The sequence below is a fragment of the Lissotriton helveticus genome, chromosome 3_1, assembly GCF_964261635.1.
Source record: "Lissotriton helveticus chromosome 3_1, aLisHel1.1, whole genome shotgun sequence".
Taxonomy (NCBI): Eukaryota; Metazoa; Chordata; class Amphibia; order Caudata; family Salamandridae; genus Lissotriton; species Lissotriton helveticus.
The window spans coordinates 288,500,329-288,513,669 of record NC_136061.1 but is presented as its reverse complement, the minus strand read 5'-3'; the positions used below and the strand labels follow the sequence as shown (position 1 = coordinate 288,513,669).

Here is a 13,341-nt window from a genome sequence, read left to right as displayed (position 1 = left end):
CGGTGCCAGCCTTCTCGAGCCTTTCGGCACAAAATAGATGCTGCCGACCAGAGACACATTTCTGCCCTCCTGCTGCTGAGCCACGCTCGAGCAGAATAAAGCAGCACAATAGGCATCCTGTCACCACCTCCCAGACATGATTTAGTGTATTGGGGGGCTGGGTGGGTGCACTCTGAGAGGACCTGAAAGTCTGCACCTGGGGCACATTTAGTGTCCCTGTGCATAGTCCAGCTCAAACCAGTTCTGAGAGCCGTGGCTTCTGCTCTGCCACAAAACTGAACAAAGGACAAGGGAGTAACCACCCCTCTGTCCTGACCCTCCCCTAGGAGGTTCCCCTGAATCTGTCCAACCCTTTCCCGTGGGTACAAAAGGGCTTACCTGACTGTAACTCTTTAGATTTTACAAGGACAAGATTCTACTAGAAGAAACCACAGACCGTCAACCGTCTGGACACTCTGGACTTCGCTGGACTTTGACTGGGGCCGTCTCCCTCTCAGTCTAAAGCTTTGTCTGTGCCCTTTCTCCATACAGCCTCCGTGCAGCAATTGTGGTGCACTGACAACTGAAGAATCTCCCTTGGGCTGAAGGAGTCAGTCCCCTGCTTTTGCAGGCACCGCAACGCAACTGACCAGTCTGCTGATCCTGAGCTCCTGCGGACTCCGAAGGCTCCAGAAACACAGGAGGTGGGTCCGGAAGGTCCCCGAGGTTGATCTGCCCTCTCAGCAAGTTTGAGGCCAGTATCCCTAGTGGGGACTGCATAACCCAAACCCCTGTGCACCGCGTCTATTTGCAAGTGCATACGTTTTTTGCAGATTCCTGAGCTTTTACATTGGACTCCGTGCAGTCCTGAAACTGAGCAGTATTTCCACCAAAGAACTCCAACCTCCTCACACAGAGTGCTCCGTGGGCTGGTACTTTGTGATCTTCCTCGAGGACCCTCATGACTCCTGGTCATTTGGCCTGTGGGTCCTCCTGAGGGTCATCTTGAATTCTGTAAGGCTTTCCTGGTTGCTTCAGACGTGCCCTGACTCCCCATTGCTTGGTGAGTACCCTGAACCGTACTGGTCCACTCTTTAACCTGCTTGACCTGCCTGCGTGGGTTGGCTTTGCCAAGGCTTGTTGGTGCTCCAGCCAGACACAGACCCCTTAGCACCCTACATCCATTCGTTGGACAGCTCGCATCTGGCTCCTGGTCGTCGTTGACGACGTCTCCTGGTCCTCGTGGCTTCAGAGTCAAGCATTGCTTCTTCACACCTGAAGCACCGACATCGGTGGGTATTAATCTACCGAGTCCCTGGTCACTATGAAGTGACCCAGACTGTCCTCTATGCTTTCAGGTTCCTTTCTTCAAGAATCCATCCTTGGATTCCACCAGACCCTTTTCACCTTCACGGCATCAGCACTTCTTCGAAGCTTTCCATAGAGAACGACTACAGTTTCCGACGCCACTTCAACCCTATGCACCCGGCTCCTTTAGGATAGGTAACTCTGGTACTTCAGTATCCACCAGGCCTCTGAAGGGTTTCCTCGAAGCCCTCCTAGTAGGGTCCTTAAACTGTAAAATTGCAACCGCGACTTCCCCATAGAATTGTACTGAGCCCGCGGTCGTGTTAGCACACTGCACCCGTCCTCCGTGGGTTCCCTATCTACTCACCTTGGGTGGTTCCTTGGGGTCCCAACGATTCTACGTGCTGCAGACCTTGTCTTGACCCTAGCCGTGGTTGTTGTACCACTATTTTAGTATATGGTTTGGTCTCACCCTGGAGCCCCTTGTGTATTGGGCTACTTACAACTGTTCTATTGATATCGTATTGTGTGCTTTGTGTTCTATCCTCGGGTGGAGGATACTAGATAGTGTTATATTAATAAATATATATATATATATTTTTTGGGAAACTTTTTATTAGAAGAAAGAAAAGAGGGCGTTTTGAAATTACATGGCTACTGCATTGTTCAGTACATATCAAAACAAATATCGCCACTACTACACACATTTCTATTACACGTTACTGTTGGCATATGGCTGTTGCCATATTGCTTAATCCCACCTCCCCACCCCCCCTCACTCAGACATGTCGTCCATTTCTTGCATAGGTGGGTCACAGATAGAGCCCCTGAATGTGTTCCATGCTCCCCATTCCTTCTCCCATTTCCGGGGGCATCCTCGGTGAGTGTATATAACCCTTTCCGCCAACATAGCTTCGTCCATATCTCTACACCAGTCTCCGAGCGTTGGCGACTCCTCGGACCCCCATTTCCTGGCAGTATTACGTTTGGCAAACATCCCCAACGCTACTCAATCCTGAGCTGGGTGGGAAAGATCATTTGGTTCCCACAGATTTAGGAGATAGCGCCTCGGTTCTGGCACAAGGGACACCCCCGTAACCTGCGACATTGTTCGCATCACGTGGACCCAGTAGGCTGCAATTTGCGTGCACTGCCATATGGTGTGATAAAAGGTCCCCTCCTCCCCGCATTTGCGTAAGCAAAACTGATGTGTGGCCCTCCCTATTGTAAAGATGGTTACTCTGGTGTAGTATGTACAGTGTAGTATCTTTAACTGGACTGAGCGTAGTCTGGATGGTATGGCTACTTCCCGTGGGGACTACAGCGCTGTTTGCCAATCTGCATCCTCAATATCTCCCAAGTCAGTGGACCATTTATGTCTGAGTGCCAGCATCAGGCCCCGCATGTTAATTAGTTTGCGATAAGTGAGGGAGGTAGCCTGTTTGGACATGTGTTCGGTCAGCAGTCTGTCCTCTAAGGGGGTGGCTTCTGGGATGTCGGTACCAGGCGTAAGAACCGAGTGCAATGCGTGCCTAATTTGCATGTATCGGAACTGCTCCGTGGGTGCTAGCTCATAGCGGATCCTGAGCTGTTCGAACGGAACCATTTCACCCCTCTTCCATAAATCCCCCACCGTAGAGATACCTGTTAGATCCCAAGCCTAGAATCCCTTACTGTTTTGAAGCCGCCGAGCTGCCGTGCGGAGCAGAGTAGTGTCATCTGGGTGATAACACCCTTGCATTTTAGTCGTACCTGCGCTGTGTACAATATGTGGACTGTGTGTGCGGTCGGTCCAATAAGGGAGGGTGATCTACTTCTGTCGTTTAGCACAGACATGATTCCCGATTCTCCCAGCCCCTGTCTATCCGCCTGGAACGCTGGCTCTGTCTGAGGCGTGTGTATCCATTGATTAATTATTTTTAACTGGGCCGCCCAGTAGTACAACTGTATATCTGGAAGGGCTATCCCGCCGTCATACTAGCCCCGTACCAACTTTCCTTGTGTTATGCGCGCTGGTTTGTGTCCCCAGAGCAGATTGGAGACAGCTGCTGCTATCATTTTGAAATACTTTGGTGGCACAACAAATGGAGTGTTCTCCAAAACATACAAATCTGGGGAGCGACATCATTTTAAAAAGGGCTGCCTTGCTCAGCAAGGTCAGCGGCAGGCCGTGCCAGTGTGTCCCGTCTCGCCTGAACCGTTCCAGGGGGGGCATCAGTTTAAAAAAAAAAAACTCCTCTGACTGGGGTGTCACATAAATGCCCAGATATTTAAAGCTATCGTCCGCAATGTTTAGTGGGCAGTCCACTGGAAGCAGTGGGGAAGGGCCCCGCAAGACAATGTTGATTTTGACCAGTTGATAGTATAGCCAGAAACCCGGCCAAAGATTTCACAGATGTTTAAAAGCATCAAAATAAAGCACATAGGGGAGGTTAGGTACAGTAACACATCATCCGCATATAGGGAGATGCGATCTTCCCAGGTCATTGTCCATTTAAGTCCCCGAATCATTGTGTCCCATCGGATCCACGCCGCCAAGGGCTCCAGCACCAAGGCAAATAACAGCGGGGACAGTGGACTGCCATGGCGCGTGCCACGTGAAAGTGGAAAGTCCTGTGACATATGCCCATTAACCGCCACATGCCCTAGGGGACGCGAGTACAGCAACTGCACCCATGCGCAGAATTTGGGGCCAAAGTCCAAATGCCTAAGTACGGCAAATAAATAAGGCCATTCAACCATGTCGAATGCCATGCGCGCATCAAGGGATAGGATAATTGCAGGTTCTTGATGTATGGTATGCGGGCCATTACCGCGTGCAGTCTTCGGAGGTTAAGGGCCATATTCCTGTTAGGCATAAATCCGGACTGATCCGGGTGAATTAAAGTCGAAAGGTGTGGGGTCAGGCATGTTGCCAGGAGTTTGGCGAGGATCTTAGCCTCCCCAATAAGTAAGGATATGGACCGGTCTGAGGAGCAGTCCTCGGGGGGGGGGGGGTTACCAGGCTTCGGAATTGTCACTATGGTGGCCATTCGTTGATCCCGAGGTAGCTATCCTGCCCGCAAACTTTCAAGAAACATTTTCAATAGATGCGGGGCAGTTAGATCCGATGTCCTTTTATAAAGCTCGATGGGTATTCCATTGGGCCCCACCGCCTTACCGGATTGCAGGGAGTTGATGGCTGCCTGCAGCTCATCAACCGTGGGATCAGCCTCCAGTAGGAGGGCCGCCTCCTCCTATAGTGTAGGCATCTTTATATCTTTGATGTAAGTCTGAGCCTCATCTATCGTCATGTGCGAGCACGAGGTATGTACTTGCTCAAAGTGCCCGGCCAGTGTATTTACTATATCTTGTGGAGCGGCCACCACCGAACCCAACGGAGTACGTAGCTGCGCTATCGTCCTCTGTGCTCTTTTCTTCCTATCCAACCATGCTAAGAGTTTACCCGCTTTATCCCCTACTTCGTAAATCTTGTGACTGGTAGCCTGCAGCCGTGCTCTAACCACTTCACGCTGGTGTTCCCGAAGTTTGCACCGTTTAAGGCGTAGGGCCTGCGAAGTCGCTGGTGAGGGATTGTCAGCATGCTGATCAGTGGCTTCGGCAAGGTTGGATTCCATGGTATCCAACTCTTCCTGAGCTACTCTCTTATGACCCGTTATGGATGCAATAGCCTGCCCCCGCACCACCGTTTTGTACGCCTCCCACAGAGTACTGGGGGACTGCACCGATGCCGCGTTCTCTTGGAAGTAATGTCGTGTGACTGCTTTGATGTCTTTCCTTATCTTGGGGACATGCAAATATCCAGGGTAAATGGGATAAATGCGCCGTCGTACCTTAATATGTGTTGTATAAGTCAGGGAGATGGTTGAGTGGTCAGAAATGCCTCGGGGACAAATCTCAATGTCTGTCAGATTGGGAAGGCTGTCAGCGGAGATCAAGAAGTAGTCTATGTGGGAGAGGCTATTATGCACTCCTAACAGGAAAGTGTGGTGTCGCAAAGTGGGATGTCTATACCTCAATGCGTCCTTAAGACCCAGGGCGTCTATGAATCCCCCCATGCGGGACCTACCCAGTGCGTCTACTCTGGGAGGTTATCGGTCCAAGGCTCCATCCACCACTGAATAAAAATTGCCCCCTATGAGCAGCTCCCCCTCTGGAAGACCCAATATAAATGCGCCGGGAAGGCCACAGCCTGAAGGGTCGGGGAATGTATACTGAGACTATGTTAAAACGCCTCCCCTCCCACTACATATCATGGCCGCAAATCGACCTTGGTCATCCATCCGAGTTTGGTGTACGATCAATGGGAAGTGTTTACGCACCAGTATGCCCGCACCCCTTGAACCTCAGGAGAACTCAAGAGTGCACTACCATTTTAAATCCCCAACGATCCATGGCCTTACACGCCGAGCCCACCAAATGTGTCTCCTGTAACAGGACCACCGCTGGCGCACATCGCCTTAAATATTGCAGCACCAGACCCTTTTTGATCTTGTCTGCCAGCCCATGCCCATTCCATGTGATCAGTGAAAAGGGAGCTATTGGGCACTTCGGGGGGTCAATCGAACCAACCTCTGAGTGTGCTGCCATTATGCCTCATGCCATAGGTAGTGCAGTACTTCGAACAACCATCAATGCAGTATGCCCAAAAAGCTATATCAGTTATACATACTGTTGCTTTCGCCCTAGTGAAAAAACCCTCGAACCATAAAACAACTGTCAACAACACACCCCCCTCCCTGCCTCCCTGCTCGACGGATTCAGAACTGCCCACCACCCCAACAAAGCAGAGTGCTTATTACCCATTCCCAGTTCTAAACGACGGGGGTAAGAGAGAACACCCTCCGCCCCCCCAGAGCCTGCTCCCCAAAAAACCGTATAAACCCGTTGCCCCTTCTTTGTGTATTGTCTGAGGAACCGGGAAAGACCAGCAGTCGCAAGGGTATAGTAGTACCATCATGCTAGGCCCCATCACCCTTGTACAGCAGAAAGTACCTGTTCAGTAGCAAAGTAAAGTATAGGTACTATTGTCGTCTCTGCCGGCAACATCTTAAGGGTGCCGTGAATGCTAGTGCCCGTTATGAAGTAATGCAGTGGCAACATCGTGGCACTTTATGCCCGTTTGCCACTCAACGGCACGGGCTATGTCAAAGCTTTGTATTCAGTCCTGCTCCATATCCGTCTGGCGATCGCCTCGCCGTGCCTCACGATCTCCTGTGCGTCCTGTCCTTGCGCCAGCCGTCCAGCCAGTCTTGCACCTCTTCAGGTGTCGAAAAGAACCACGCCTTCCCGACTGCGTCAACTCGTAATGTGGCGGGGAACAGCAAAGAGAACTTAATTTCCCATTCTCTGAGAGCCTTTTTGACATTGAGAAATCCTCTGCGTTGTTTAATGACTGCTGCGGTGTAGTCCGCAAAGACTGTAATGGTAGCATTGTCTATACGGATCGGAGGAGCTTTACGTGCGGCCTGCAGGATCGCATACCTGTCCCTGAAATTAAAAATACTGGCTAGTATAGGCCGTGGCGGGGCCCCCGGCTTCGGTCTTCCTCCAGGGACCCAATGTGCTCTCTCAACAGAGAAGAAATTGGACAATCCCCGCGGCTGAAGGTGAGTCGTGACCAAATCCTCCACAAAGAGATCAAGGGCCGGGCCGCCTGCATTCTCTGGCACGCCTATAAGGCGGATGTTATTTCGCCTCGATCGCCCCTCCTGATCCTCCAGCTTTGCCGCCAGAAGTTTATTATCTGCCGCCAGCTGTTTCACCTGCTTTTTCAGGGTGGGTGTGTCAGACGATAAGGCCGCCGTCGTGGTCTCAACCTCCGACACCTTGGCGGACATCTTGTTGAAGTCAGCACGGATCAAGGCCAGATTTACGGCAAGAGTCCCAATGCGCGAATCCACCTTATACAGGGTGGTCATGATATCCTGTAGGGTCACCTCCTGGGCCGCACCTGCACTTGCACCATTGGGAGATGGTCTTGTGCCTCCGCCTGCGTCTCAGTGTATGCAAATTTATCCAGCTTTGACTGGTTGGCACCCTTTGCGTTTCTGTTGCTCATGGCTGCAGGTCAGGCGTTCGTCCTGTGCGGGCCAGAGTCGCTAGTCACCGCCGCCTGCCTGAGAGCACTTACTGCTCACGCGGCCTGGCTGGTTCCGCAACACCTCTGCCCCCCAGTTCTCTCTTCAGCTATAAGGAATGGACCTGCTGCCCTAACTGTGCCACTGTGTTGATGTCAGGCAAAATGGCGCTTTCTCCAGCTGCCTTGTACCACAGGAGATGCCTCACCACTCCGCCGCCTGCAGTGTCCGTATAACGGTGATTAAATTACACTTGCACTGGGTCCGGGGCATGAACATGGGCAGGATCATGCAGCATGAGGAAAGAAACAGCCAGCTACACTGCCCCTCAACACCCACCGCCTCCGCAGGATGGATCGTGTCAGGGCTATCCTCTAGAATAAGGGTACTCACAAAATTTCTCTCGGGGGCCAAATTTACAGTGTGGTTTGTGTCCGAGGGCTGCACCAGTGGGGGCGTGGTCAGTGGGGGAGGGGCGGGCTAGATCAACAAATAAAAACTATAACCAAGAGGTTGATCACAGGTCCCTGCAGCGGATGCCTTCATCCACTGAGCCACCAGACCCGGCATACACACATCTCTCTCCCTCCCTCGCTCCCTCTCTCGCTTTCTCTCCCTCCCTCTATCCCTCCCTCGCTCCCTCTCTCTCCCTGCCTCTCTCCCTCCCTCTCGCTCCTTTGCTCCCTCTCTCGCCCCCTCTCTCCCTCCCTCTCTCGCTGCCTCGCTCCCTGTCTCGCTCCCTGCCTCGCTCCCTCTCTCTCCCCCTCTCTCTCTCCCTCGCTCCCACCCCCCTCGCTCCCTCCCTCCCTCGCTCCCTCTGTCTGTCTCTATCTCACTCCTTCTCTCTCCCTCACTTTCACTCATTCCCTCTCTCCCTCTCCCTCCCTTTCTCCCTCCCTTTCTCACTCCTTCTCTCACTCCCTCTCTCACTCCCTCTCTTGTTCCCTCTCTCCCTCCCTTGTTCCCTCTCCCTCCCTCGCTCTCGCCCTCCCTCCCTCGCTCCTTCCCTCTCCCTCCCTCTGTCTGTCTCTCACTCCCTCTCTCTCACTCCTCTCTCTCTCACTCCTCTCTCACTCGCTCTCTCACTTTCTCTCACTCCCTCTCTCACTCCCTCTCTCTCTCCCTCTCTCTCTCTCCCTCCCTCCCTCCCTCCCTCCCTCCCTCTCTCCCTCCCTCCCTCCCTCCCTCTCTCCCTCCCTCCCTCCCTCCCTCTCCCTCCCTCTCTCTCCCTCTCTCTCCCTCTCTCTCCCTCTCTCTCCCTCTCTCTCCCTCTCTCTCCCTCTCTCTCCCTCTCTCCCTCTCTCCCTCTCTCCCTCTCTCGCTCTCCCGCTCTCCCGCTCTCCCCCTCTCTCCCTCTCCCCCTCTCTCCCTCTCTCCCTCTCTCCCTCTCTCCCTCTCTCCCTCTCTCCCTCTCTCCCTCTCTCCCTCTCTCCCTCTCTCCCTCTCTCCCTCTCTCCCTCTCTCCCTCTCTCCCTCTCTCCCTCTCTCCCTCTCTCCCTCTCTCCCTCTCTCCCTCTCTCCCTCTCTCCCTCTCTCCCTCTCTCCCTCTCTCCCTCTCTCCCTCTCTCCCTCTCTCCCTCTCTCTCTCCCTCCCCCTCTCTCACTCCCCCCTCTCTCACTCCCCCCTCTCTCTCCCTCTCTCACTCCCGTCTCCCTCTCTTCCTCCCTCTCTTCCTCCCTCTCTTCCTCCCTCTCTTCCTCCCTCTCCCCCTCCCTCACTCCCTCTCTTCCTCCCTCTCCCCCTCCCTCACTCCCTCTCCCCCTCCCTCTCCCCCTCCCTCAATCCCTCTCTCCCTCGCTCTCCCCCTCCCTCCCTCCCTCCATCCCTCTCTCTACCTCCCTCTGTCATCTCACCCTTCCTGCGTGTCAGCCGGGGCTGAGACAGCTTCCAGGTGCACGCACACACACGCACACACACGCACGCACACACGCACCCACACACGCACCCAAGCACTTCACAGGTCGTTAAAGGCCATTTGCATGCTAATGAGGCATTGTTGTATTTCACCTCATCTTAGGCCCCTGCAGCTCCACTCTGGCTATGCGAGAATCGCCCGACCCCCACAGAGCAGCAGAGACTCAGAGTCGCGCAGCAGCAGACACTCTTTAAAAAAAAAAAATAATAATAATACATTGGTACGATGTTTGCAAGGTCCGCGGGCCGCCGAGGAAGGCTTGCCAGGCCGCCGCAGGCCGTACTATGAGTACCCATGCTCTAGAACATCTGAAGGCTGCTCATGCAGCATAGGATAATGTCATTGGCAGTGGCAGAGGCCGCTAAAAATAATGCAGCCTCCAAGTGCCTGCACCAGATCGTGAGCACCACTAGACGCTCCAGGCACTCGTGACTGCGCCGCGTGAAGCAAGAAGATGGCGGCCTGAGCCACGAGCACCAGTACCTCCGTCCCACTGGGAGTATGCAGCGCCCACAGGTCAGTGTTCTGAGAGTGCCCCAGCACTCACCTCTCAGCTTCTAGGCAGCGCGGGCAAGCGTTTCGTCACGTTAAGCCTCGGAGGGAGGGACCACCCTGCCAATCACTCCTCCCGCACCCTCCCGATCCGGGCCGCAGTGCACCGCCGCCGGGCAGTCGCCAAAATCGAGGCCTCCGCCTCCGGACCCGGCCTCAGGATGTTCCGCACCGCCGCTACCACCTAGAGAATCGTACCGCGGCCAGAGCACGACCGCTAGGTACCCGGCACCTTCCTCTGTTCTATCGTTCGTTTGGGGCAAAAAGGGCTTTGGATAATTATGCGGATCGACTGGGCTCTCTTTAGGGAGTATGGAGCCTCTCTAGGCTATGGCCATGTTGCTCGGTCGCAAAATACATATTTTTATACAACTACTGTGTGGTTCTCCTTAATTAATTCAGTAGGTGATATTCTGGTAAAACAAGCTGCTTTACATTCCTTCAAGTTTAAGCCTGAAGGCTGCTCTCAACAGCTACCACTAGGATACCTTTCTAAAGGTTATCCTTGACCTCATACATCATAATGGTCATTTAGACTGGTGCAAGGGGCCCACTTTAATCAGTGGACAGCATATAGCCGGCCAACATCTCACAACATCTAAATAGTATACCTTGAGATCTTTCCAGAGGCTTTGCTCCTTGTTATAATTTGGCTTGTATATGAAACAACACAATTTGCAAATGTATTTATTTTATATTTTTAGGATTAACCTGTGTTTTTTTGCATAATTTATGTACCCAGGTGGAGGAGTGCCATCTTCCAGGCCTCGGAGTAGCTTTGACCCTGGATCACACAAAAAATGAATCTTCAGATGACGGGGTTAGCGATATGGTCTGTTTTGTCAGCGGTTTGTTACTGGGGACAAATGCCAAAGTTCGCACTTGGTTTGGAACGTTCATACGAAATGGACAGCAGGTACTGCCATTTGATTGCTCTTTGCTTCATGTGTTACATGTTTGAATCATGTAATAATCATTTTAACCATGCCTTACCCATTTACGTTATGAAATCTTTGTATATAATTTGAAATTGTCTACTAATATATTTACATTGCACTTAAGCCACTGCACTGATCAAAGCAGTTTAAATTTGATCCTGTTCTATCATGTTTTAAGCTGCTTTTTACCTTGCTTGACAAAGAACACTAATGATAATATAGTTGCTTGATTTTAAAATTAAGTACTAGCGAGGGTCACAATTACTATTTATTTATTTATTGTTCTGTGAAGAATTCAAGACTTGATCCAAAAGAATATTTTTGCGGAAGATAAGCCTTCACTACTTTAGTCGCTCGTTTTGCTAACCATAATTATTAGATTACAGAGCATGGGAACCCTGGGTGCCTGTAGTGTCAGCTGTTGGACAATGATGTGACTGCATACAGGCACAGCTTGCAAATGAGTACCAGAACCATCAAGGAGAGTCTATAAGACCTTTTTCTGTCGATCCCCTTGATTTTCACAGCGCTTTCCTCCAAAAATTGAAATGATGCACAGGTGGAACTTCCCTTCTAAAACTCCACTTAGGATGGATCTGGTCTTAGCCTTTCTTGTCTTGGGGGAGGCCTTCAAGGCTTCTGAGAAGCCGTCCATTCATACTCATGGACATATTTGGCATGCAGGCTCCCATATATCAGCTGCCATCCACTTACATGTTATGGAAAGTCTCAGACCCAAGCAAGCTATCAACGCCAAATGATGAAGAAGCTCTTTGGTGCTAGTATTTTTAAATCCAGTTGGTCGGTGGTAAGAGACTTGGAGTTAGGGAGCCATTTCTTTGCACAGGACAGGTGTTCAGCCACCTTAATAGGAGGGGCATAGGGAATTTAAAGATGATTTTCAAGAGCTTGCCATCAGAAGAAACAATGATTTTCCTCTCACCTACATTTCTATGGGGATGGCCCTATGGATCCCATAGGAGAACACAGGGGTAATATTTACGGGTAATAATTGCAAGGAGTTTCTCAGGGTGTTCCTTTGTCCTATAAAAGATTATTGCTCACCCATGTTCCCTGATCATCCTTTGTCTTTTTTGGAATATTAGAACATAACAGCTAAAGAATTTACTGTTCCACTGCAACAGTGTATCTTTAAGACACTAGAACCCTTAGCTTTACTTAATGGGTTTATTGTACTTGGTTAGTAATGTATGTTTAGAACTAGTAGTCACTATGGTAGCATCTACTAAGATTGAAAGGAAAATACATGAACCCAAATGCACCTTCTTTCCTTAGTTGGTGTCCACTGGCTGGTGTAGCTGTGGTTGCAATGGTGGTGAAAACGTATATGCTTCATCAAGGCATTGCCACCCCTTAGGATGGAGAAATTGTTGTGTTGGATTCATGGGAAAAAAGATGTGCACTTCTGGTGCTGTGGTTTGGGGGCAGCATTGTTTTCATTCAGAATGGGAAATTATTACATTGGATGATTGGGTACAGGAAACCATTGCATGGGACGACTGTGTAAGTATTACACAGATTCCACCAAACATGCCACCAAGTTGGGACTTTTTTTGATCAGCATCTTACTCTATTGAGGTAGGAATAGTTGGCGTTTCTGACAAGAGATGATAGAAGAAGTTCTTATTAAAGATTGTGGGAAAGGCGAGTATTCAAGGCACTTCCTTGTAGATTAGAAGGAAATGGCCTAGAAACAACTCATTTTGGATCTCGGGATCATAATCCAGTACATTGTCAAAATATTTAAAATGCTGATTGTACTGTGTACCACCTCTTTCATGGACACAAGTGATTTCATGATTCCTTTGAACATTCAGAACATCAATTTCAGTTTGGCAAAATCAGGCCTTTTCTCTGATTGTCAGTGAAATCTGTAAACTATACGTTCAAACTCTTGCCCTTTCCCTTAAAGTCTGCACTAAGCTTGTTCAACAAATGCCTGGAACTTCTGACAGTCCATCCGAGATGTCAGAACTCTCCCATCTAGCCTTATATGGAAATTTTGGTCATGGAAATCCCCCTCACATGATTACATAGTAATTGTAATTACACCTATATAATGCTTACTACCCCTGACAAGGCATTAAAACGCTTAATGCCTGGCAGTGCGCTGCTCAGGAAACCAAGGTTAGTGGTTAATTCAGTGATTATTGTTGGTTATTGGGATTAGTAATGTGCTGTCAAGGATACCATTCCATGAATTTACACCAATGTCTTTATGGCTGACTAAATTAGTAGGAGTTGGTGGCGTTTGGGGGCACCTTGAATGATCAGTGGTGGTCATGATGTGCTTGCTCTCTGCTTTTGAACTGGTGTCCAAACTCTGAGTCAATGTCTATAAGTTGCTGTGGTTTCTGCTCGGGAGCTTGATCGGGATGCTTTCAGTCCGGCTGCCGGATCGGGGACTCCAATGGGAGACTGAGGGGTTTCGGTACCTCTGTGTTACGATCGTTCACACTAAGGTTGCATTTAATCGCCTGAATGTAGACAATCTCCTGGAGATGCTGGAAGCCTCTATTGACTCCCTTAATCGGTGATGGGCAGGGC

At 50.7% G+C, this 13,341-nt stretch overlaps 1 protein-coding gene across 3 annotated transcripts in view; it reads left to right on the top strand.

Annotated features, from left to right (window-relative positions):
- The window catches only part of INTS2 (integrator complex subunit 2), a 280,966-nt gene that overhangs the window by 42,633 nt on the left and 224,992 nt on the right, over positions 1–13,341 (top strand). For all 3 annotated transcript variants that reach the window (XM_078679818.1, XM_078679819.1, XM_078679820.1), the window contains exon 7: positions 10,578–10,751. In XM_078679818.1, the coding sequence (XP_078535944.1) occupies positions 10,578–10,751 (174 nt within the window). The remainder of the gene's footprint in view (positions 1–10,577; positions 10,752–13,341) is intronic.